We start from the raw sequence: 22,572 nt of genomic DNA, 5'->3' as shown, positions 1-22,572 counted from the left end.
CAACCAAGGTATATGCCCTTGACTGGAATCGAACCTGGGACCCTTAAGTCCACAGGTCGACACTCTATCCACGGAGTCAAACAGGTTAGGGCCAGAGAAAAATTCTTAAAACTCTGAGGTTCACACCAGGGCAGGGGCAGAGCTGAATTGCCCGGGAGCAGTGATTTTCAACTGGTGTGCCACAAGAATTTTTAAAGCACTGACCTCTTTTCCCTTAGACTGTCAAATACACAGTGCCAGCAGCCGTCCAGTGTGAATGAATCAAAATTATACTTATTTTTTTGTCGGAATGACAAAATTACATTTTTTTGGTGTGCTGCAGAACCTCAGTGATTATATGTTTACTTTACATGTGCCATGAAATGAAAACGGTTGAAAATCGCTGCCCGGGAGGGACCCTGCTTTGGAGGCAGCGAAGGGTGACAGACTGAACCCTGTGCTTTCCATTGTCAGTGCTATGTCTTCCCCAAACCCTGAGGAGACCCCACAAGAGCCTGAGCCCGAGCCCCCAGGCTCCACAGAGAAAAAGAAGAAAAGGAAGTGCCAGCAGCATGAGGCCAGCATCCAAGTCCTCACCAGGGCTGGCCACAGGGCCCTCCTGGCCGGCCAGAACCACGAGGCCCTGACCAGCTTCCAGAGGGCCTTCCTCCTCGCCTCCAAGGCCTCGCGAGGAAGGGACGCCCCTATGCTCCGGGCCTGTGCCTTCAACCTGGGGGCTGCCTACGTGGAGACGGGGGACCCAGCCCGAGGCCTCGAGCTGCTCCTCAGAGCCCAACCTGAAGAGAAGGCGCAGGGCAGGTGTCATGGTGACCAGTGTTTCAATGTGGCCTTGGCCTACCAAGCCCTGGGCAACCTGCCTCAAGCTGTGGCCTGGTACCGCAGGGCCCTGGGCCACTACCAGCCGCTCGGGGACCAGGGGCAGGCCCAGGCACAGATGGGAGCCTGCTACCAGGCTCTGGGACAGCCTGAGCTGGCAGCTCAGTGCTTGCAGGACGCAAGCCAGGCCTATGCCCAAGCAGGGCAGCCCCGGGCTGCAGCCCTGGCCTTGGGGGCTGCGGCGGGGTGTATGCTGAAGAGTGGGCAGCACGGCGTGGGCGAGGTGGTGCAGGTGCTGGAGGAGAGCTGGAGGCTGGCGGAGATGAGCACTGAGCGGCAGCTGCTCGGTGAGGCCTGTGGTCGGAGACGTGTGGGATCTGACCTGATGGGGTGGAAGCAGGGGCATTTCTGGGGGCCGGGGAAGGGGATGGTGGGACGCTTTGAGGGTGGGACAGGGGCTACATCTGTATCGCCATCTGACCCGGCTACCAGTGACCCTGCCCTTGCCTTCTAGGGCAGCTCTATAACGACCTAGGCCTGGGCTACTCCCAGCTCCAGCTGTTCCCACTAGCGGTCGAGGCCTTCTTGCAGGCCTTGCCCTTGTGCCGGGGGCCAGGAGAGGAGGCCACGGTGCTGAGGAACCTTGGGATGGCCCACAATGCCCTTGGCCACTATCAGGAAGCCCGTGAGTTTCACCAGAAAGCTGCTGACCTGCACGGTGAGTGCCAGGGGCTGAGGAATGGGACTGAGACGAAAGAACGAAGGAAGGGGTCCCCACAGGGGCCCAAAGGCTGAAGAGTGAATGGGCCTGTAGGACTGGTTATGGGGTCAGGGAGCCCAGAAGCAGGCGGCTGGAGATGCAGGAGACGGGCTAGCCGGAGAGGACAGAGGGCTGTGGGCCCAAAGGCTGAGGCCTAGGAAAGGGAAGGCAGCAATGGGCAGAAGCAAGAGCTAGTAATCCCTGCCTTGCCTGCCTCACAAGACCATTGCGTGGCTCAGAGAACCCAGGGAGAGGCATTCAGGCCAAAACTCGGGACTGAGGAGCAGCTGAATTTGGGTGCTGAAAGTTTGGGCCTTGAGGTGCATCTGAAGGTGTGTTTGGGCTGAGGACTGTTCTGGTTGTTGGGGGGTGTGGTCCTGATACCCCGGCGGCCAAGGCCCCTCTTAGAATTGGGGGTGGGTGGGAGAGGGCTCTGTCATCAGGTTCTGTGGGGCAGCGGTGGGAGCAAGGCCGGAGCTTTGGCAGCCTGGCATTTGCACTGAGCCAGCTGGGGGACCACAAGGCGGCCAGAGACAACTACCTACATGCCCTGCAGGCTGCCCAGGACACTGGTGAGTGCGAGGGGGTTCTCGGGTGGCGTGGGGTGGGTGGCAGAGCAAAGGCTGAGAGTTCTTGGGGCGGGTGAGGAAGCAGAGCGGGAATTAGGGGTGGGGAGTGCCTCTGGAGGGGAGGGTTGAAGGTAGGAGCCCAGAAAGGACCTCTCGGGCTCTCTCCCCCAGGGGACGTGAAGGGGCAGTGGCAGGCCTGCGAGGGGCTGGGGGCTGCTGCAGCCAGGCTGGGGCAGCATGACCAGGCCTTGAAGTACTACAAGGAAGCGCTGGCCCAGTGTCGGGTGAGACCTCCCCTCCCGGAATCTCACTCTTCCTGTTAGCCCTCCAGGAAGCCTTGTCTGGCTAACAGGCCTGCCTCATGTCTGGTCTTCTCTGCACCATTCATTCACCCATCAAACATGCACTGGGCACATGTGTGCTGTCCCAGCACACTCCGGTGAGGAAGAACTTGTCTCTGTCCCCAGTTCTGGGCAGGACCCCTGCAAAGGCATGGGGATGGGGCAAAAGAGAAGGAAGACAAAACCCCCCCTCCTTGCTCGCTTCCCTGTCTTTCTTCCCCAATTCCCAGAGAACCACAAAGCCCCGGCCCTCCCCATCACTCCATTCTCCTCCCTCTCCCCAGAAGGAGCCAGATTCTGTGCGAGAACGGCTGGTAGCCAAGCTGGCGGACGCCATGAAGACCCACTTGGCTCAGGGTGGGCTGGACCCAACTCCCTCCCTGGTGAGATGACACGGAGACCAGGAGCTGGGGGCAGGGGGGAGGTTACCCGGAGAAGGAAGAGGTAAGGTAAGCAGAGCTGATGTTCAGGGATGCTGCGCCTGACTGCTCTTCTGTGCTCGCGCGCCCCTGCGGCAGCATCAGGTACAGGTATCACTTTCCGGTGAGGCCGCCGGGGGTGGGAGGTGGGCGGGAGATTGTGGCATGTGTCCAGCACTAGGGCTGTGCCAGGGTAACTAGCTCAGTGCAGTTAGGGACCCTGAGCCACACCAAGGCGGAGGTGGAGTCTTAAGTTTCCGGCTGCAGTTCTCAGAAGGGCCACAGGGTGGGGGCAGTGGTCCAAGGAAGTCCCTCTCTCCCCCATCGCCGATTCTCCGGGGCCATTTCTCCTGGATCTCCCCCACGCTCCTCCTCTGGCTCTCCACCCCTCAGCCTCTTCAACTGCCTGCTCCCTCACCCTCGGGGATATCCTCAGGAAACCCCCATCCCAGGAACTGAAATTACACTTTAGTATTTATTACATTTATTTCATAGGTTTTATGCCTTCTCTCTCTTTCTTTTTTTTGTTAATCCTCACCCAAGGATAGTTTTTCCATAAATTTTTAGAGAGCAGAAGAGAAGGAGGGGGGAGGGAAGGAAAGAAAAAGAAAGATCAATATGAGAGAGACACATTAATTGGTTGCCTCCCACCACACCCCAGGCAGAGATTGAACCTGCAACCCAGGCACGTTCCTTTACCAGAACTTGAACCCGCAGTCCTTCCTTACGTGGGCCAACGCTCCAACCACTGAGCACACCGCCAGGGCATGTCTCCTCTTGTTTTAAAGACTAGGACACCCTATTTACAATCTGCAAGTAAAATTGAATTAGCCTGCCCCACCAGAGTGGCTCCATTGCTTGAGCATTGTCCTGCGCACCGAAAGGTTGCCAGTTCCATTTCTGGCCAGGGCTCAAACCTGGGTTGCAGGCTGGGGTACAGAAGGCAATCAATGATTGTTTCGCACATTGATGTTTCTCTCTCCCTCTCTCTTCCTCTCCCTAAGCATGCCCTCGGGTGAGGAATAAATACATATTAAATCAGCCTGGTACAGAAAGAGGACTGGATTGGGAGTCAGAGGACCTAAGGTTCCATCCAAAGGTGGCCACCAACTTTCTGTGACTTCGCTTTTGGAGGTCTCAAGCAAGCAGGATGGGGTGGGGGCCAGGCCCTGGCCACATCTGACAGTCCATGAGCCTGAGTTCTAACATGATAGTTGCTAGTGGGGACTCCAGCCAGAAGACCAGGCCTCACCCTGAAATTGTGAGGTTCTCAGACCTGTGGCATGGGCTCTGGCCCTTCTCTGTCTCTCTGGGGCCAAGTCTCTGGAGGGAACATGCACTCATGTGCACATCCTGAGCCCTTTTTCTGAAACGGATTCCCTTTACTCCCCTTCAGGCCCAGATCGCAGCTTTGGGGATGCCTCAGCCTCCAGGGGGGGCCTGCCCAGCAGGGACTCCAGCCAGACTGGGAAGAAGCCCAGCGAAAGCAAAGCACAGGTGCGTGGGGTGGGGCGGAGCTTCTGGGGTGGGTGTGGCTTCTGGGGGGTGTTGGGAGGTGTTGCAGCAGTGCTGTGGGGCCTGGGGGAGCTCATAGATACCCAGGAAGGGGGGCACCTGATTGAGTGCCCCTCGACCCCGTTACCTGACCCTACAGACCTGTGGGTGGGTGGAAAGACAAAGTGTTGGAGGAGGGCCACCAAGAGAAGGAGGAAGAAGGCTTCATGAGAGTTCCCTGGGACTGGGTTGGCTTGTGCAGGGACTGGCGTGGGAGCAGGGGTAGGCTGTCCTGGCTGGAGGGGAGCACTCTCCACACTCCCTTCTTTCCTCTTACTGTCTCTCTTCCCCACCCCTGGCCTACACCCCAAACCAGCCCCACCCCCATTTCTGCTCCCTCTCAAGACCCTGGCCCATTTCCCCGAGCTCTTTCTGAATCACCTCTTCCTCCTTGCTTCCACAGCTTTCCTACCTTCTAGAGCTGCATCGTAGAGCGCCAGGGTTTGCTGGAAGCCTACTAGGTGCCAGGTACCTGGAGCTTCTCTTACCCTACCTTGCTATTTACTATTTTCTTCCCTCAAAGGCTTCCAAATCTGCCAGCAGAGATCCTTGCTATTTGCTGACTTGGATTCACTGACACCGTTTCGGTGTATTTCCTTCCAGGCACTGCAAGTCATTCCCATGTCTATCCACTAGAGGGCCCCGGCTCCTCAATCTTACCTGCCCCGAACCATAGTCCTGAGTGTGACCAACACATTCCCTCACACCTCCCTCCTTGTTCTCCCAGAGTTCTCTTTTCCACCAGGATGGCTCTTGGTTCCGAGAGGCCTACAGTGAATGTGTCTGTCCCTCTCCATCCAGGTCCTGGACCGAGGGCCTATCTCCCATTAGGAGACCAAGTCCCCCCTCCTAATGGAGTGCTCTGGCATCCTGGTACCCAGTGGCCCCCAAGCCAATGAGTGGGCCCCTGGGGGAGGGGAGGAGACCTGGAGAGTGATAAAGGGAGTAGGAGAGATGTGACTTTGGACCCTTTTAATGGAACATGACTGCTGTTAACGTTGGGGGAAGGTATGGACCGGTGCTGGGAATATGCAGTGCCCTGAGCCTCTCTGTCTTTGCTCTTTAGTAATCTGAACGACTTTTACCCAGCTCAGGAGGCCTGGCGTGTCCCCTGCCTCCTGCACGGCCTGACTGTAGACCTCAGAGGAAGGAAGAGTCCCGCTGAAGGTGGGGGCATGCAGCTTCCATCTCCTCCCTACTGCTCTGCAGCCCACCGGCAGAGGTAAGGGCTAGAGGGGGCCGCAGAAGCTAGAGTCAGAGCGGGCTGCCTGTGCTCTGTCCATAGCCACTCCCACTGGCAAGCCCTGCCCTCTCTCCTTCAGGTCATTCCAACAGCCCAGGGAAACCTCCAGCAGGAACCCACCAAGGAGACCCACCACATCTGGCTTCTGCATGATCATGTGACCCCACCCTACTGGCCTCAGCGGTACCTCCCCAACATACACACTTGAGGGGGTTCTGGGACCAAGACTCTTCCCAGGTGTTCAGTGCTGTATGAACGCGGGTTACAACACAGACAGCAGGTGGGCTCCCGAGCAGGCTGGCCAAGGGCTTTGCAGTCTCAGCACTGAGGCTGCTCGCTCCTTGCTGGGGGTTTTGGACTCAACAGGCAAAAAAGAAAAGGGAAATGGAGTGTTCCTTCTGGATCCAAACCTCATGATCACTTAGGCCCTTTCCAGTTCTAAAAACTGTAACTTCTTGACCAAGAGGCTTTGAAGTCAATGACTCTCCAGACCTCCATTTTCTCAGATGGGAAGTGGGGTTATAAAACTACTAGAGGCCCGGTGCACGAATTCATGCACCAGTGGGGACCCTTGGCCTGGCCTGCAGGATCAGGCTGAAACCGGCTCTCCAACATCCCTCAATGGGTACCAGATTGCAAGAGGGTGCAGGCCAGGCCGAGGGATGCCCCCCTCCCCACCGTGCACGATTGGGGCTAGGGAGGGACGAGAGGAGGTTGGCCAGTTGGGGAGGGACCGTAGGAGAGCTCCAGGGCATGTCCGGTCCATCTTGCTAAGTCCAAATCGCCAGACCCCAGCAGCAATCTAACCTATCAATTGGAGTATCTTCCCCCTGGTGTTCAGTGCATGTCATAGCAAGCGGTTGAGCAGCCTTAGCATATCATTAGCATATTACGCTTTGATTGGTTGAACAGAGTACCAGATGACTGGATACTTAGCATATCAGGCTTTTATTATATAGGATAGAAGGTGCAGCTTAACCAACCAATGCACTCCACTTCCTCCATGAAACATAGCAGAGGCTGGATGCAGGCCCCTGAGATCTGTAGCCTGTGGGACAACGGCTGCCAGTAGCCACAACAATGCTATTAAATATGGGTTTTTAATCACTTAGCTCATGCCACACATGGTTCTAAGTGCTTCACAACTATTTTCTCCTTTAATCACAACAAGCGAATCCCCCTTTCACAGTGAGGAATAGAGAGCAAAGAAATCTAAGTTGTTTGTCTTCCCAGGTCAGACCAGTAAGCGGAAAAGCCGTGATTCTAACCTAGGTAGTGAGTCCCTTCTCCTGCAATGCTGGGCAGTTCCACTCCCCCAGCTAAGCCATTGTTTACTTGACAACAAATGTACTTATGCTGGTTGTATGTGTTACTGTAATTTGTAATTTAATTAAATATTATATAAATTGCTGAGCCAAGAGTGTGAGTAGGAATCAAATCTGCATCCTCTCGGTGCATGGGACGACGGGGCTGGATGCCCAGTAGGGGACGTGCAGGAGACAGCTAATGATGTTTCACTATCCCTCTCCCTTTCTTTCTCTCTCTCTCTAAATCACATGTGTCAAACACAAGGCCCGCGGGCCAAATCCGTCCCGCCAGGCCTTGCAATGTGGCCCGCACCGCGCTGTCATCACTGCACTCCGCTGCGTTTCCATCACAATGACAGTTTATGACTGTTCAGTAAACCATTCGGCCCGCGATTTAGGCTGGATTTTAGATTTTGGCCCCTTCTCTGATTGAGTTTGACACCCCTACTCTAAATCAATAAAAAAGTATTTAAAATAAATAAATATTTGTAGAGGACCTACTACCAGTATGTGCTAGGCACAGAAGTAGGTGCTGGGGACACATCTGTTAATCTTTCTTACGTAAATGGAGTATATTATTGTGTCTTGATTAGAATGCAGTTTAGTTTCACCAATTGTATAACAAAAGCCACCATAACAGAGCCTTTATCCATCGAGAACTCTATTCCTGTCCCATATCAGTAGCCCAGGGCTAAAATAGTGCTCTGTGGAGCTTGGGGAGGAAGGCAGGATACTCTTGGCCGGAATCCAACCGGGGACCTTTCAGTCCGCAGGCGGACGCTCTGTCCACTGAGCCAAACCGGCTTCGGCACTAGCTTCATTTATTGAGTCCTAAGTCCCCGCTCCCGTCGGCGCTTTGCATGCATTGCCACCCTAGGAAATGTGTGTACCTTACTCCGTTTTACAGACAGGAAACTGAAACTCGGAGTGTCCAAATTCACTCAGTTAGCGGTAGGGCGGGAACCCGGGCTCACGGCCACGCTAAACTTGAAGAACTGGGCGCGCAGCTAAGCGGGCGGAGCCTCCAGGCGCTTCCGGCGAGTGGTCCCTCCCCCGCCGCTCGGGGGCGGGACTTAGCGCCGCGCATGCGCCGGGGCGGCGGGCAGGGCCGAGGGCGCGCCCCGCGAGCTGGATGTCCCGGCTGTGGTCTCTGTTCGGGGTTGGGCTGCTGGTGGCGGGGTCGCGCCTGCCGCGCGTCAGATCCCAGGCCAACGCCTGTCGCGCGGGACTCCCCTGGTGGGGGCCGCAGCGGCTGATCTCGCGTGGCCGCGGGGACCCGGAGGTCATGGCGAGCGCGCCGGTGAAGTACTTGAGGTAGGCGGGCGGGGCTCCGGCCGGGCGTGCGGGCGGAGGGCTCTCCCCACGGTGCGGGGCTTGGGGCGCTGTGCCGCCCGCGAGACCGGGCCCTTGAGCAGAGGGGTTTGCTCAGCCAGGAGGAGGCTCAGGCCGTGGACGAGGAGCTGTTTAAGGAGTACCAGTTCAGCGTGGACCAACTCATGGAGCTGGCTGGGCTGAGCTGTGCTACAGCCATTGCCAAGGTCGGTGGTGCAACTCTTCCCCCTGGCTCCCTGGCCTGAACCCAACGGAGTGGGACAGTTGGGGTGAGCTTGGGCTGTTTGGCGCAAACCTACTCTGAATCCCCTCTGGTTCTGCCTTTCAGGCATATCCTCCCACGTCAATGTCCAGGAGCCCCCCTACTGTCCTGATCATCTGTGGCCCTGGGAATAACGGAGGAGATGGCCTGGTCTGTGCTCGACACCTCAAACTCTTTGTGAGTATGTGGAGGGCTGTGGGGAGGCTGTAAGGTTTCTAGGGCCTGAGCATGAATTACCCCTTTCCTCTCCTCCTAGGGCTACCAGCCAACCATCTATTACCCCAAAAGACCTAACAAGCCACTCTTCACTGCCCTGGTGACCCAGTGTCAGAAAATGCACATCCCTTTCCTTGAAGAAATGCCTCGGGAGGTAGGTGGCTCCAGTTCAGTGCTCTCCTCCAAAATAACCATTGTATTCTGCTGCCCTCAGGTTTCTAGGCTGAGCTCATCTGCAGTTATCTTCCTCTAGATGTTGAATTCTTGGAGGGTAGGAATAGTGCCTGGCACACAAGGTGCCTAAAGTATGTTATCTGAATAGAAGCAGTGTAAGAGCCTTCTCCTCCATAAGGTGTGCTCTGAGTTCCCATCACCACTTCTAAAGCTTCCTTTCCCCTTGCCCTGGCCGGTGTGGCTCAGATGTTGGAACTCTCTCCCATGCACCAAAATCACTGGGTTCCTGGTTAGGGCACAAGCCTGCACTGCTGCCTTGATCACCAGTAGGGGGCATGCAGGAGGCAGTCGATTGATGTTTCTCTCTCCCTCACTCTATCTCTAAAATCAATAAAAACGTATTTTAAAAAGAAATAAAGCTTCCTTTCCCCTTCATCTCCCCTGGTCACTCTTGCTCTGTAGTCATTCCTCTTCCCCTAGGATGCAGTCAACACTTTATCTTAGGAGCCGAAGTCAATGCCGAAACCCTTTCTGCAGATGCATGGATTTAGGGGGTGGGAAACTTGAGAGCTCGATGGGCTTTTAAACATTTGAACACATTTTAGGGATGAAAGTGGTTTGGCCAAAGTCACAGACCAGATCATGGCAAAGCTGAGACCAGAACCTGACCCCCCTGACTTCGTCTCAGGCTCTCCAGTACTGTAGCATCCCCAATGACAGGCAGGCAGAACTCGGTGTCTGGACTCAACTTGACCTGAATCAGGGACTAACTTGCACTTAATTCTCAGAATATCATGTGAATGAGACAAAATTGTGGGTACAGAGGACAGCCCTCTCCTGTTAACTCTGTACAGCTGCTGGCTCTGACATCCTTTACTTTTCCTGCTCCCCCACAGGCCAGTGTGATCGATGAGCTTTATGAGCTGGTGGTGGATGCCATCTTTGGCTTCAGCTTCAAGGGAGATGTTCGGGAGCCTTTCCGCAGCATCCTGAGTGTCCTGAGTGGACTCACTGTGCCCATTGCCAGCATCGACATTCCCTCAGGTGCTGGGTTCAAGGAGGTTGGGATAGGGGCCCTGCCCTGTTTGAGGTAGGTACCTAGGAATCCTGATTCTTGACCCAAGGCTCGAACCAAGTCTAAAATGAGTGTAGAGACGCAGAATAAAGCTGGGAGCAGAGTTCAGGAGTACCCTTTGCATGTTGGCTCCAAGAGACCAAAGCCTAGGGATACGTGGAGCTCCAGGGATGCCAATTCCTCAGGTGAGGATGCAGTCCTACGTGGGGCTCCCCGTTTCTTTAGGACTAGGGTAGAGTAAGTTTGGAAGACTAGACAGACATCTGGCCTCTTCTGCTCTTCCTGAATACAGCCCTCTTTTCAGGATGGGATGTGGAGAAGGGAAATCCTGGAGGGATCCAGCCAGACTTGCTCATCTCCCTGACTGCACCTAAAAAGTCTGCCACCCACTTCACTGGTCGCTACCACTACCTGGGGGGCCGTTTCGTACCACGTGCTCTGGAAAAGAAGTACCAGCTGAATCTGCCAGCGTACCCCGACACTGAGTGTGTATACCGTCTGCAGTGAGGGGGGGCAGACGTTTGTTCTTCCCAATAAAGACTCAGTGCCTCTCTCTCTCTCTCAGAACGGTGGAAACCTGAAAGCTCTCCTGGCAGTAAAGGTTAACGGGTGGCCTGCAACACTGGAGATATGGTGTCCTCTTTGGGGAAGAACAAGCAAGAGAAGCTGCTGTGGCATTTGGGGCACTAAATACTGACTTTCAGATGCTGGAAGTCTCGCAATGCTTGTCCTTTATACACACATAATTCTTACCCCTTAGGGACACAGGACACTGGATGAGGTTCTCTTAGCTTTCCCCTTCCATTCAACTACGTAGCAAGACCCCAGGTTAACAGAAAGAATTTCTTCAAAGGACCAAGGAAACTTAATTTTTATTTAGGACCTTCCCAGGCTGGGAATGGAGATGCTGGTCAGGACTGATGGACAGGCTAGGAGCCCAAGCTGATGTTTATTGCCTCATTTGGCAGAGTGTTAGAAAGCAGCTCACAGAACAAGATTTGTGTTTTCCTTAGCGTCACAATATTTAAGAATCAGGACACATCACATAAGTCAGCATGTTTAGTTTCTTTCAGCAAGGATGCCCCCTCAAAGGGACCTGCATTCCTACTCCCACAGCTCCTAGCACTCCTTGTCCCTGGGCTGCTTGGCTCCGATGGGCATCTGAGTTCATGATCTCTGGGTTAGGAGCTGCAAAGGGGAGGAAGCCCATTCCCTCAGCTAAGGCAGGTGAACCGCTCTCCTCAGCATGCTGGTGTCCAGAGCTGGTCCTCCTCCGGAAGGACTCCTCACTGGGAGGGTGCAGGAGACCTACCAACCCAGATCTCTGAGGCCTCAACTACTCCTGGAGAGAAACTGATCGAGGACACCGCACCTGACCTTCAGTCTCTCTTCTTCCGCTTCTTCTTTTTTGCTCTCTGGTCCGTGCTGCCTGTGGCTCTTTCCTCCTCTGCTTGCTGCTGCCTCCTCTTCTGACCTCCGCTGCTTGAGCCAGGGTGTGCTCTGCCCTCTGCTTCCCTAGTCCCACCATCCTCATGTCCATCGCTTATGTCCAAGACATCCTGATGCCGATGTCTTTTCTTGCTTCTGCTTTTCTTACCACCGCACGCTCTGCTCTCTGCTTCCCTGGTCCCACCATCTGCAGCAGCCTCCCCAGCTTCCTCATCCTCTATGTCCAAGTCTTCCTCCTCCTCGCACTGCTGCCTCTTGCTTCTGCTACGTGAGTCAGTGTGTGCTCGGCTCTCTACCTTCCCTGTTCTGATGCCACCTACATCCTTCTTACCTCCTCCCTTACTTAAGACCCCCCGCGTCTCCTCTTCATGGTGCTGCCTCTTCTTTTTCTTCCTTTTCCTGGGGGATGAGTCAGTTTGTTCTCTGCTCTTTAGTTCCCCAAGCCCTTTTGTTTCTGCGACCTCTTCCTCCTCTACAGGTGTCCCCTCTTTCTTATCTTGAGGTTGTCTTTTCTTCTTGCTTTTCCTGATGCTCTGGTCAGTGTATTCTGGATACTCCTTGTCTGCATTCCTTTCAGTTGCTGTAGCTCCTTCTTCCTCTTTCTGTTTCTTTTTCTTTATTTTAAGGGCCTTGCTCTCAGTCTTCAGTTGAGGGGTTCCAGGGTCCTGGCCTTTGAGCCGAGCCAGGAAGGCCTGTTCCTGGGCCTCCAAACGAGCAAGCTTAGCCTTCATTGTAATTCCGTGACGGGCAGCCCTGAAATAGGGCCAAAGTCAGAGGGTGGGCATCAGGAAAAAGCCCAATTCTTGAGACGGTATGGGAAACTGGTAGGGGAGGAGCTATCTTAAAGCAGCTTCAGATAGGGGCAGATAGTATGAATCACGTTCCTGGGGCGAAAACGTCAAGAAGTGGTATAGGCCATCCTCAGGGACAGGCTTGTGACAGGGAGAAAACGGAGACCCAGGAGCTAACGAGTAACTACTTACTTGTGCGCTGTTCGACCCTCACAGGCTTGGAGCAGCATCTCATCAGTCAGACTGTGGAGGGTTGGGGCGGAGAGATGAGAGATTACAAACCGATCTGGTGGAAACGCTTGACCTCTCCTCCCCTCTGAAACATTCCTTCTACGCTGTTCAGGACCTGGCGCTTTGCCAGGTGCAGGAGATACGAGGATTAGTACAACACAGTTCGCGCCGAAGAAGCCCCCTTCAAGCATTATTAGACCTGGGCCTTTCTCTTGAGATCTGCAGCATCTCCTCCCACTTGCCCTGGCGCTGAAAGGAAGTCTCACATTTTTGGAGGCTGGGGCTCCTGGTTGTCGTCATCACTGCAGCTTTCCACGTCCTTGTCTGGCTTCTCCCCATCTGAGGTCAGTGTGGCAGTCTAGGAGGAGTCATGAGGTGGACAAGGCCTACAACACACCACTGCTATCCCTTCCCCTCCCGGAAGCCTCCCCAGGAAGGAAAGAAAAGAATGAACCCACAGCCTCCAATACCTTCACAAACTTCTGATATAGCATGTTGGGCTTGGGGTGATTATGGCGGGTGGTCTCCTTAGAAAGGCGCCTTATCTGTACTCCATCCTGCGGGGGAGTTTCAGTGAGTGGGTGACGGACTCCTGCTCCCGCACCTCCACATGTCCCAGGCCCTCATGTTTCCCATGCCACCTGTTAGACGTCATACCTGCTTAGTTTCCACTACCAAGTTGGCTGCCGTTTGGTTGAAGAGCTCATTCCACCAGTGGTTTGTGAACTCCTTGGCAGGGTCGTGTCCCACCTGCCGGAGAAAGAAGCATGAACTCTGAACCTGCTTCCCTGTCCTAACAGTTCCCGCTCTCCCCCATCCATACCCCCCTCAGCCTGCCCAGTCTTACCCCGTGAGTGTCCTGCTTTAGCGTCACCCTGAGGGCCTGGGTGATGCCATTCTCCTTCCGGCCCAGGCCTTTGCCTGCAGAAGACAGTGAGTGACTGAGCTTACTCTGCCTGCCCCAGGCTCTCACAAGGCACCCCAACACATGCCACCTGTAGCACTGGGCAAGCTCTATCCCTCTCGGAAGCCCTCCGAGTTCCATTCTTTCTGACACCTCTCCACTCAGGCCCCCTGCTGTTACCTGAGCCCGAGCTTTTCCTCGATAATTCTTTCAGGAGAGAGTCGTGTTTCTTCCCCTCTGCCCCAGGCTCCCAACCACTTCTTCATGCCCACTGTCAAATTTCTTCCTCTTCTCCCCTTTTTGGGAAAAGTCAGAAATTTTCTGCAAATTTCCCCATAAGCTAGTTTTCCTCCTCCAATTGAGTGGACTGCATAGGGTTAATCCAGGATGATGCCTCTCCCTTGGGCAGAGGGTAGGCAGGGAATTGGGGCCATGTGGAAGGTACCCATGGGGATCACCTGGAGTCCATCCATGCTTTAGCAGCTGCTGCTCAGCAAACTTCATCCCATGACTCCTAACCTCCGGGGTGGCCTTCATGTTGAGAAAAGAGTCCCTGTCCTCAGGTGCTCACCAGAGAAGAGGTCATTTATCATCCCTTTAAGAAGAAAGGAGAGAGCCACCATACATCACATCTATCCTGATTGCTCTTACGAGAATTCTTTCCTGAAACTGAGGCAGAGACAGAGGAAGGAGCCCTGGTCCTCAAGGAGTTCCTTGTCTAACCACAGAGAGGTCAATGCCAACATGTTAAAAATACACACACACACACACACAAAGTAATACCTACACTTAGGGAGAGCTCACCGCATGCCAGGCTGTGCTAAGGTCTTACATGAATCATGTCACTTAATCTTCCCACCCCAGGAAGATTTTCTAAACTTTACCTCCAGAAAAGTATGATTATCTCTATTTTAAAAGTGAGGAAACTGAAGTTTAAAGAGGTTAGATGAGCCGAAACCGGTTTGGCTCAATGGATAGAGCGTCGGCTTGGGGACTGAAGGGTCCCGGTTGCGGGCATATCCCCAGTGGGGGGTGTGCAAGAGGCGGCTGATCGATGACACTCTCTCATCGATGTTTCTAACTCTCTATCTCTCTCCCTTCCTCTCTGTACAAAATCAATAAAATATATTTAAAAAAATAAATAAATTTGAAAATTTCCTTTTAAAAATAAATAAAGAGGTTAGATGACTTGCTCAAGGTCACACAGCTAATTGTGTGTAAAACTCAAACCCAGGCAGCTTGTGTGCAGTCACCACTCTGCCAGAACATGAACACTCCTCCCATGTAAGAACCAAGCGCTGAGACGCTCGTTACCTGAGTTATAACAGTGCTTAATAGAGCCCGTATCCTATACCTGTGCCCTAGCATTTACACTGCCTTTCAGTGGGGGCGCCACACACCTCTTCCCCACTGCCCTTTTCCGTCTTGTTCAAGCACTCCTCTTGAAATTGTCCAGCTCAGGAAGGACACTCTTACTGAGCACTTAATGCACAACAGGTGGATTACCTATATTCTAGTTTCATTTATTTATTTTTATTTTTATTATTATTTTGAACAAGGAGGAGGGAGCCAACCCTCGACCCCCCTCTAGTTTCATTTAATCCTGACAGTCCTGTTAGGTATTATCATGACTTTACAAACGAGGAAAATAAAACCTGTGTTTCTTGCCTGGGATTACACAGCTAGTAAGAGATGGAGCTGGAATATGAGCCTAGCTTGCCTGACTCTAAAGTGGCCCTCTTTCTATCACATCCCAACTAATTTAACTTTTTAATTATAATATTCTATTTAAAAAATTGTTATTGCCCTAGCCAGTTTGGCTCAGTGGATAGAGCATCCGCCTGTGGACTAAAGGATCCCGGGTTCTAGTCTGGTCAAGACTTGATTCCTGGCCCTGATTGGGTGCATGTAGGAAGCCACACCAGCCGTGCTGAGGTACATCATTAAGTCACCCCTCCTAAACATTATATATTAGACTTAAGAATGATGACAAGCCCAGCCACTGTGGCTCAGTTGGTTTGAGTGTCGTCCATGAACCAAGAAGTCACCAGTTCAATTCCAGGTCAGGGCATATGCCCAGGGTTGTGGGCTCGATCCCCAGTAGAGGGCATGCAGGGCATAGCCAATTCTATCTCCCACCCCCCTTCTTCTCTCTATAAAATCAATAAAAACATTTTAAAAAAATCATGACCAGTCTGGTTAGGTTTGAAAATAGCAGATTCAGAGTGACTCACATTTCTGTTCACATTTCTACTGTGAAGAACAATTACCTGTAAACCTAGCAAATACCTTGACAGTCCCGACAGAAAAGCACTGCGTGAAGCTCTAGCCAGTTTGGCTCTGGATAGAGTGTTGGCCTGCAGATAGAAGGGTCTCATGTTCGATTCCGGTCACGGCTCATGCCGGGATTGCAGGCTCAATCCCCAGTAGGGGGCTTGTAGGAGGCAACCAATTAATGATTCTCTCCCTCTCTGAAATCAATAAAAATATATTTTAAAAAGCCGAGACCGGTTTGGCTCAACGGATAGAGCGTCGGCTTGGGGACTGAAGGGACCCGGGTTCGATTCCGGTCAAGGGCATGTTACCTTGGTTGCAGGCACATCCCCAGTAGGGGATGTGCAAGAGGCAGCTGATCAATGACTCTCTCTCATCGATGTTTCTAGCTCTCTCTCTCCCTTCCTCTCTGTACAAAATCAATAAAATATATTTAAAAAAAAATAAAAATATATATATAAAAGAAAAGCATGAGTGAAGAAATGGCCCTATCATGCTTCTTAATACTGTCAAAGTAAAATTCAAACTCTGAAGTCTTTAAGGCCACCTCAAAACTCTGCTTCTTCTCAGAAGTTATCTATGACCTATCAGATCCCAAATTTCAGTAATAATAATACTTAGGCATTTACTCTATGACAGCCTGTTGCTAATTGCTTAACACAGATTAATTATCTCATTTAATCCTCCCAACAACCCTTTTAGGGCATTGTATTTCTGTAATCCGCAAACGAAGAAATAGCACTGCGAAGATTAATTACTTGCCCAAATCAAATAACTGGCATGTACTGGGTCCAGGGTCCAGGGCATTCCAGGGCCAGCGTTAATGACCACATTCCTCAGTCTCCTACAGCTCTCTGTGGTTTCTGCAGCATTACCACTGCCGGTCCCTTGTCGCGGTCGTTCGAAACAAAACGCCCCGCAGTCTGAGCCGGGCTTTATCCCCCAGCCTCGGTGCCCTTCGTGCCGCGCCAGGACCTGAGAACGCATTCAGCCATTTGTTGAACTGAATGAATGGCACAGGTGGGGATTGCTGTGGCTTACCATGGGCACCTGTGGACGGAGGCGACTAGGTCGCAGGCTGTGCGCCGGTCCTTGGGAAGGCTGTGAGCACACTTTCAGGCACTGTCTCCTCTCCAGCCAACCCGGTTTTCTGGATTAGTGGTCCTGGGCCTCTCTCTACAGCGGATCTGAGAGCCGGCTACCTTTCCCCTGGGCCTCCTTCCTCTGAGGTCTAAATCCCAGCCCCCTCCGCCTCCGCCTCCGCCGCGGTTTTACTTGGATGACACTGCTCTGGAGGGCCCGGGCTCCAACTGGCGCCCCTCGGGGGACCGCAGCCCCTTACCGTCACCGCGGGACCTCCCGGCGGAAGCATGTGCCGGTCTGACGGGTGAGCCGCCGCCTTCCCGGAAGTACCGCTTTGGTCCTTCTAGGCTGTCGAAACCATAGAGACGAACGCGGGAACCCAAGTCCCGGTCCTCCCAGGAGAAACTGTCCGGGGGAGGGCCCATTGGCTGGTGTGGTTGCTATAGAAACTCGGCCCCAGAGCGCGCCCATTTCCGGAGGTTGGGGGCGGGGTCACGCACTGCCCACCTGTAGTGTCTGAGCGACCAGGGCACCTAGATGCTGAGATACCGGAAACAGCTGTGGGTCCAACGCTGAGCCAGCCCTGGCATGAATACGGGGAAGGAAAACGCTAGGGGAAAGCATCGAGTGCGCCCTAGATATTGGTGGAGGCTGAGGAGGTAGCACCGTAGGGGTGAATTTCCTGGGCACAGTTATTGATAAAAGCCTAGAGATTAGAGGTTTCAGCAGGTCCAGCAAACATTTTTGACTCACACCTGTGTACCAGGGCCTGTCCTTCTGGTACTGGTGATAAAATGTGCATAAGACACGAGCCCTGACTTCAGGAGCACCTATTCGGGGAAAGTTGGGATCCTAAGTGGGACTGAAGGAGACTAGGAGTGGGGCATGGAGAGAGATGTGGGATCCCGGAATGCAAGCCAGAATGAGGGGTTTGGACTGGCCTTAGGCAGAAAAGGGAAAGAAGATACTGCAAAGAAGTCAGCATCCTAACCCCCCCCCCCCAACTTGTTCCTAGGCTTCACCGAGCCACCCAAGAACTAAAACCTGAAAAAAGTATCCGTCACTTGCCTCCCTATATCAGTAGTTATGTTAAATTAACGCCTCCTAGGAACTTCAAAAAAGGAAAACTGCCATTTCATAGTAAAGCTTTATCATGATTGCTCAGTGTGTCATACTCCCTTACATCCATAAATTATCACCCATAGAATTAATTTTTTTAATTTAAATTTTTAAAAAATATTTTATTGATTTTTTACAGAGAGGAAGAGAGAGGGACAGAGAGTTAGAAACATCAATGAGAGAGAATCATCGATCAGCTGCCTCTTGCACAACCCCTACTGGGGATGTGCCTGCAACCAAAGTACATGCCCTTGACCAGAATCGAACCCGGGACCTTTCAGTCCTCAGGCTGACGCTCTATCCACTGAGCCAAACCGGTCTCGGCCATAGAATTAATTTTAGTTAGAAAATACAGTATGCCACATAGTGCCCTGGTTGGTGGCGCAGTGATTAGAGCGTCTGAGTGGTAATGCAGTCTTCTTTCGCCACCTGCTGTGGATCTCAGGTATAGCATTTATTTATTTATTTATTTATTTATTTATTTATTTATTTAAAATATATCTTTCTTGATTTCCAAGAGGAAGTGAGAGGTATAGAAAGATAGAAACATCAATGATAAGAGAGAACCATCAATCGGCTGCCTCCTGCATGCTCCACACTGGGGATCCAGCCCTCAAACCAGGCACATGCCCTGGACTGAAATCAAACCTGAGATCTTTCAGTCCACAGACCAATACTCTATCCACTTAGTCAAACTAGCTATGGGATTTTTATTTTTTTAAAATGATTTTATGTGGAGATGTGAACCGGGGAATTTACATGCATAGATGCATAACCAATGGACACAGACAATAGTATGGGTAAGGCCTGGAAGGGGCGGGTTCAGGGTGGAGGGGGTCAATGGGAAAGAAAACAGGGAATATCTCTAATACTTTCAACAACAAAGATAATTTTTAAAAATGATTTTATGTCTGTTAAATTGTCTACAATTAACTGTTAAATTTAGATAAACCCATCAACTTCGTTAATCCCATCAATTTAGATAATCCCATCAACTTCATTAATCCATCATAGGTTTGTGCTCCTTGAGGCCAGTGCTTGGAGGGCACCTCACTCATGGTGGAGGTGTCAGGTGGTCATTCTGGGGCTGAGGGAGCTCCCTGATCACCTCTCTTTGGTTAGTTCAGTGGGTTCGGCTTTGGCTGCCCATGACAGCAACCAGAGGACGAGGACAATATCTATCCCAGACCAGTAACATTCAGTGAGACTCTGGTTGCAGAAAAGGGGGAGTCCTGATTTGTAAAGCTCCCCAAGTGAAAGAGTTGGATGTCTTAGATTGGCCTTTTTCTTTTTCTTTTTTTTATCCTCACCCAAGGATATGTTTTTATGGATTTTGAAATGAGAGAGAGAGAGAGAGAGAGAGAGAGAGAGAGAGAGAGAGAGAGAGAGAGATATGTAGGAGCGAAACATCCATTGGTTGCTCCCCGTATGTCCCACCTGGAGATCAAACCCGAAACCTAGGTAGGTGCCCTGACCAGGAATCGAACCTGAAGTCTTTTTAGTGCAGAGGGTGACCCTCCAGCCAGCTGAGCCACATCGGCTGGGTCATAGCTTGGTCCTTTCATGTGAGTGAGGAGACTGGAACCTAAATCTGTGTGTGTTTTTTTCCACCTGCAAGGTGTTAAGTGGGAGGCTTGAGCATCCATTAGGACCCGGTGCTTCCCCATTCCCAAGCTTCCAAATCCCTAATTGGGGGTGAGGAGAGAGAATAATAAAAGCCGCCTTCCCGGATAAATGTATCCACAGAAGCAGCAGGCCGCTGCGGGATATGGCTCTCGAAAGGTGCACACCGGCCTGGCCTGACCGCCATTCCGAGTTATGGACTCAATTTTTTCCCTGGTGATTAATGGTCCCAACCTCTAGCATCCTAAATGTTCACCAATAGGCATCTCATTAAATAAATTATGCTATAGTCATTCACTGGAATACTCTGCAGATGAAAAAAAAATGAAGTTTTATGTCAAGTGCTGATAGGACAAATTCTCAAAACATATTATTAGGTGAAAAAAGTAAGATAGGGAACAGTTTGTATGATATGATTTCAATTGAAATAAAAAGAATATATGGCCGGGACCAGTTTGGCTCAGTGGATAGAGCATCGGCCTGCGGACTGAAAGGTCCCGGGTTCGATTCCGGTCAAGGGCATGTACATTGATTGCGGGCACATCCCAGTGGGGGGGGGGTGCAGGGGGCAGCTGGTCAGTGTTTCTCTCTCATTGACGTTTCTAACTCTCTGTCCCTCTCAATTCCTCTCTGTGTAAAATCAATAAAAAATATATTAAAAAAAAAAAAAGAATATATGGACCTTGAACAGGTAATTCGGTTGGTTGCATGATAGATCCCTGGTCAGGGCACATGCATAGAAGAACCCTTTCTAATAAAGATGGGATATGCAAATTGACCATCATGCCCTCACAAAGATGGTGGCACCCACAGCCAATAAGGAGGAAATATGTCAATCGTCTGTCACGCCCTCAACAATGGTGGTGCCCATAGCCACAAGATGGCAACACCCAGTCCACTCAGCTCCACCGGACAGCAGGTGTGCAGCATGGTTGGGCCTGCCCCCAGGCGGGTCTGGCCACTCCACATGCCTGCCTCCAGAGTCCCCCAGTCCCCTCAGCTCCCCTAGCCACTCAGGGCTGGCCCAAGGCACAGGCGAGCCTTGTACTGCAGCTGCCCAGAGCCACCTGAGGCTCAGGTCAGGGCTGGCCAAGGCTTGCACTGCTGGCAGTGGCAGCAGCAGAGGTGTGATGGGGGTGTTTCCTTCTCCTGATCGCCGAGTTGCTTTCCACCCCTGAGGGCTCCTGGACTGTGAGGGGGGCAGGCGGGGCTGAGGGACCACCCCCTCCAGTGCATGAATTTTCATGCACTGGGCCTCTAATCAATCAATAAATGCATAGATAAGTAGAACAACAAATAAATGTTTCTCTCTCTCTTCTTCCTCTCTCTAAAATAAATTTTAAAAAGAATAAATGCATATGGTATGTTTCTACTTATCTGTATTCTCATAGAGTCTTTTTAAAATATATTTTTATTGATTTCAGAAGGAAAGGGAGAGATAGAAGCATCAATGATGAGAATCATTGATTGGCTGCCTCCTGCCTGCCCCCTGCTGGGGATCGAGCCTGCAACCCCAGACATCTGTCCTTGACCAGATCGAACCTGGGACCCTTTGGTCCCCAGGCCAATGCTTTTATCCATTGAGCCAAACCAACCAGGAATTGTAGTCTTAAAAACTTCTGACAGAGAGAAGTTTAACAATGGTTTAATGGTTATAGGTGGAAGCGAGAAGGAAGGAAAGAGCACTCTGCTTTTTATTTTACCCCTTTAGTAGTGGTTGAATTCTTTTTTACTATGTGTATTACTTTTGTTATATAAAAAAAATAAGTGGGACATTGACTTTTGTGTAATTTTTATGTATTTTTAAAAATCAGGTGATCCTTTAAAATCAAGCAGTTAGTGTCTGTTTTGATTGATTCTATTCTCTTTGGTGTCTCTCCCCACCCCCAATAATAAGGGCCAAAATGTATTGAGTGTGTTGCATGCGTCAGGCACTGTTCCCTCCCTGTTTTTTTCCCTAAAGTGCCATTTTGCCAAATTCCCAGTAATAAACTGGGATCATGCCATCATCAGGGGTCAAGAAAACTAGTCAGCCAAATGTGCCCGGAGCGGGTAAAGCTGAGCCTGTGATGACAGGACTTCATGCTTGTTCTAGATGATTCCACCTCCCTCTGGTCAGTAGATAGCAGAAGCGGCAAAACTCTCTCTTTAAAAGATGCTAATTCAGTGAAAAGCTGCCAACTCAAGCCCAAGCGGGTCTTACTGGATTCCTACTTTGCAGTGCCTTGGGAAAAACTGAGAATGAAAGTGACCTTGAGCACACTAACCACTATGTTAGCGTAAATAGCTCGACTATTTACTATGTTTATTCCTGGTCTGTTCCTTTCTCATTCTATCCTGAAACGGTTCTTTTGGCATCTATCAAACAGTTCTAGGTTTACCTCCATGCCAGACTCAGCCTGTTATGGACTTACCTATCAGAGACATCTAAACCACAGTCCCGAAGTGACCTGGGGAGAAAGGGTGGTGGGTGAGGCATGAGCCGGGGAGTGGCGGTAGGACGGGCTGGAAGCCTTTGCTTTAGACCCGCCCCCTCCCTGTGGGAAGCTGTTTGTTTGAGTTGGGTGGAGGCCAATCAGATGCACTGGCTCAGGGTGTCCTGGCCCAGGAGACAGGGGTTATTTGTCTTCTTTGTTTGTCCGCTCTGGGAGGAGGGAAGGACTTAGAGACAGGGATGGAGCTGAAGGGAGGGAAAAGACAGTCAATCAAGTCCATGGGGGTGAGCTCTTGTTAGATCTACAGTCAAAACCCTGGAGCTCTTCCAACATGGAGGGCCAAGGAGAGGAGTGGAGAGGGATTACTGGGGGGGAAGCAGCAAGTTCTAGGTTTGACTCAACAGCTGCCTTCTGCACGGTCTTGGGCAAGTCCCTTCCCCTCCCACCTCCTCTTCCTCTGGTAACCCAGGAGACTAAGCATCCCGAAGTTCCCTCCAGTTCGGAAACACAGAAGTACTGTTGCGAGGTTGCTCAGCAGAGATGAAAGAAGGCTGAGAGGCAATTGGAAGCTCAGAACATTTCCAAATGGCTGTTA

At 51.8% G+C, this 22,572-nt stretch overlaps 3 protein-coding genes across 11 annotated transcripts; 2 read left to right on the top strand and 1 right to left on the bottom strand.

The window, feature by feature from the left end:
* Nucleotides 1–457: 457 nt before the first annotated feature.
* On the top strand, nt 458–4,878 carry TTC24 (tetratricopeptide repeat domain 24). Its single transcript, XM_045583420.1, has 7 exons — nt 458–1,163; nt 1,331–1,534; nt 2,020–2,148; nt 2,317–2,429; nt 2,771–2,869; nt 4,308–4,402; nt 4,560–4,878. The coding sequence occupies exons 1-7, from the start codon at nt 458–460 to the stop codon at nt 4,876–4,878; spliced, it is 1,665 nt and encodes a 554-aa protein (XP_045439376.1).
* Nucleotides 4,879–8,082: 3,204 nt separating this feature from the next.
* On the top strand, nt 8,083–11,413 carry NAXE (NAD(P)HX epimerase). 5 transcript variants are annotated; one of them, XM_036441989.2, is made up of 6 exons: nt 8,087–8,323; nt 8,439–8,547; nt 8,670–8,780; nt 8,860–8,964; nt 9,881–10,037; nt 10,373–10,688. In XM_036441989.2, the coding sequence occupies exons 1-6, from the start codon at nt 8,142–8,144 to the stop codon at nt 10,573–10,575; spliced, it is 867 nt and encodes a 288-aa protein (XP_036297882.1). In that variant the 5' UTR covers nt 8,087–8,141; the 3' UTR covers nt 10,576–10,688. The 5 variants fall into 5 exon arrangements, with proteins under 5 accessions (XP_036297885.1, XP_036297884.1, XP_045439233.1 ...); XM_045583276.1 differs by having other exon boundaries at nt 8,860–8,973; nt 9,890–10,037; XM_036441992.2 differs by lacking the exons at nt 9,881–10,037; nt 10,373–10,688 and adding an exon at nt 11,005–11,413 and having other exon boundaries at nt 8,083–8,323; nt 8,860–8,973.
* GPATCH4 (G-patch domain containing 4) lies at nt 10,987–17,985 on the bottom strand. 5 transcript variants are annotated; one of them, XM_036441987.2, is made up of 8 exons: nt 17,060–17,985; nt 13,902–14,038; nt 13,387–13,460; nt 13,197–13,289; nt 13,010–13,096; nt 12,806–12,897; nt 12,501–12,551; nt 10,987–12,270 (listed from the first exon to the last, which is right to left on the bottom strand). In XM_036441987.2, exons 2-8 carry the CDS (start codon nt 13,978–13,980, stop codon nt 11,448–11,450), a joined length of 1,299 nt encoding a protein of 432 aa, XP_036297880.2. In that variant the 5' UTR covers nt 13,981–14,038; nt 17,060–17,985; the 3' UTR covers nt 10,987–11,447. The 5 variants fall into 5 exon arrangements, with proteins under 5 accessions (XP_036297880.2, XP_045439225.1, XP_045439227.1 ...); XM_045583269.1 differs by lacking the exon at nt 17,060–17,985 and adding an exon at nt 16,759–17,038; XM_045583271.1 differs by lacking the exon at nt 17,060–17,985 and adding an exon at nt 16,480–16,596.
* Between the last annotated feature and the right edge of the window lie 4,587 nt (nt 17,986–22,572).

The sequence above is a fragment of the Pipistrellus kuhlii genome, unplaced genomic scaffold (genome assembly GCF_014108245.1).
Source record: "Pipistrellus kuhlii isolate mPipKuh1 unplaced genomic scaffold, mPipKuh1.p scaffold_m20_p_18, whole genome shotgun sequence".
In the NCBI taxonomy this organism is placed as follows: Eukaryota; Metazoa; Chordata; class Mammalia; order Chiroptera; family Vespertilionidae; genus Pipistrellus; species Pipistrellus kuhlii.
The sequence above is the reverse complement of the archived record's forward strand: the minus strand, read 5'-3'. Positions and strand labels throughout refer to the sequence as shown.

Excerpts from the sequence above, each read along its gene's own strand:
- NAXE (XM_036441989.2), top strand. The coding sequence starts at position 8,142 with ATGTCCCGGCTGTGGTCTCTGTTCGGGGTTGGGCTGCTGGTGGCGGGG. Across the intron at positions 8,324-8,438 it reads GCGCCGGTGAAGTACTTGAG|CCAGGAGGAGGCTCAGGCCG; the intron begins GTAGGCGGGCGG and ends GGGTTTGCTCAG. Across the intron at positions 8,548-8,669 it reads GTGCTACAGCCATTGCCAAG|GCATATCCTCCCACGTCAAT; the intron begins GTCGGTGGTGCA and ends TCTGCCTTTCAG.
- GPATCH4 (XM_036441987.2), bottom strand. The coding sequence starts at position 13,980 with ATGAAGGCCACCCCGGAGGTTAGGAGTCATGGGATGAAGTTTGCTGAG. Across the intron at positions 13,461-13,901 it reads AAAGCATGGATGGACTCCAG|GCAAAGGCCTGGGCCGGAAG; the intron begins GTGATCCCCATG and ends TGTCTTCTGCAG. Across the intron at positions 12,271-12,500 it reads GAGGGTCGAACAGCGCACAA|GGCTGCCCGTCACGGAATTA; the intron begins GTAAGTAGTTAC and ends GCCCTATTTCAG.
- TTC24 (XM_045583420.1), top strand. The coding sequence starts at position 458 with ATGTCTTCCCCAAACCCTGAGGAGACCCCACAAGAGCCTGAGCCCGAG. Across the intron at positions 2,430-2,770 it reads AAGCGCTGGCCCAGTGTCGG|AAGGAGCCAGATTCTGTGCG; the intron begins GTGAGACCTCCC and ends CCCTCTCCCCAG. Across the intron at positions 4,403-4,559 it reads CCAGCGAAAGCAAAGCACAG|ACCTGTGGGTGGGTGGAAAG; the intron begins GTGCGTGGGGTG and ends CTGACCCTACAG.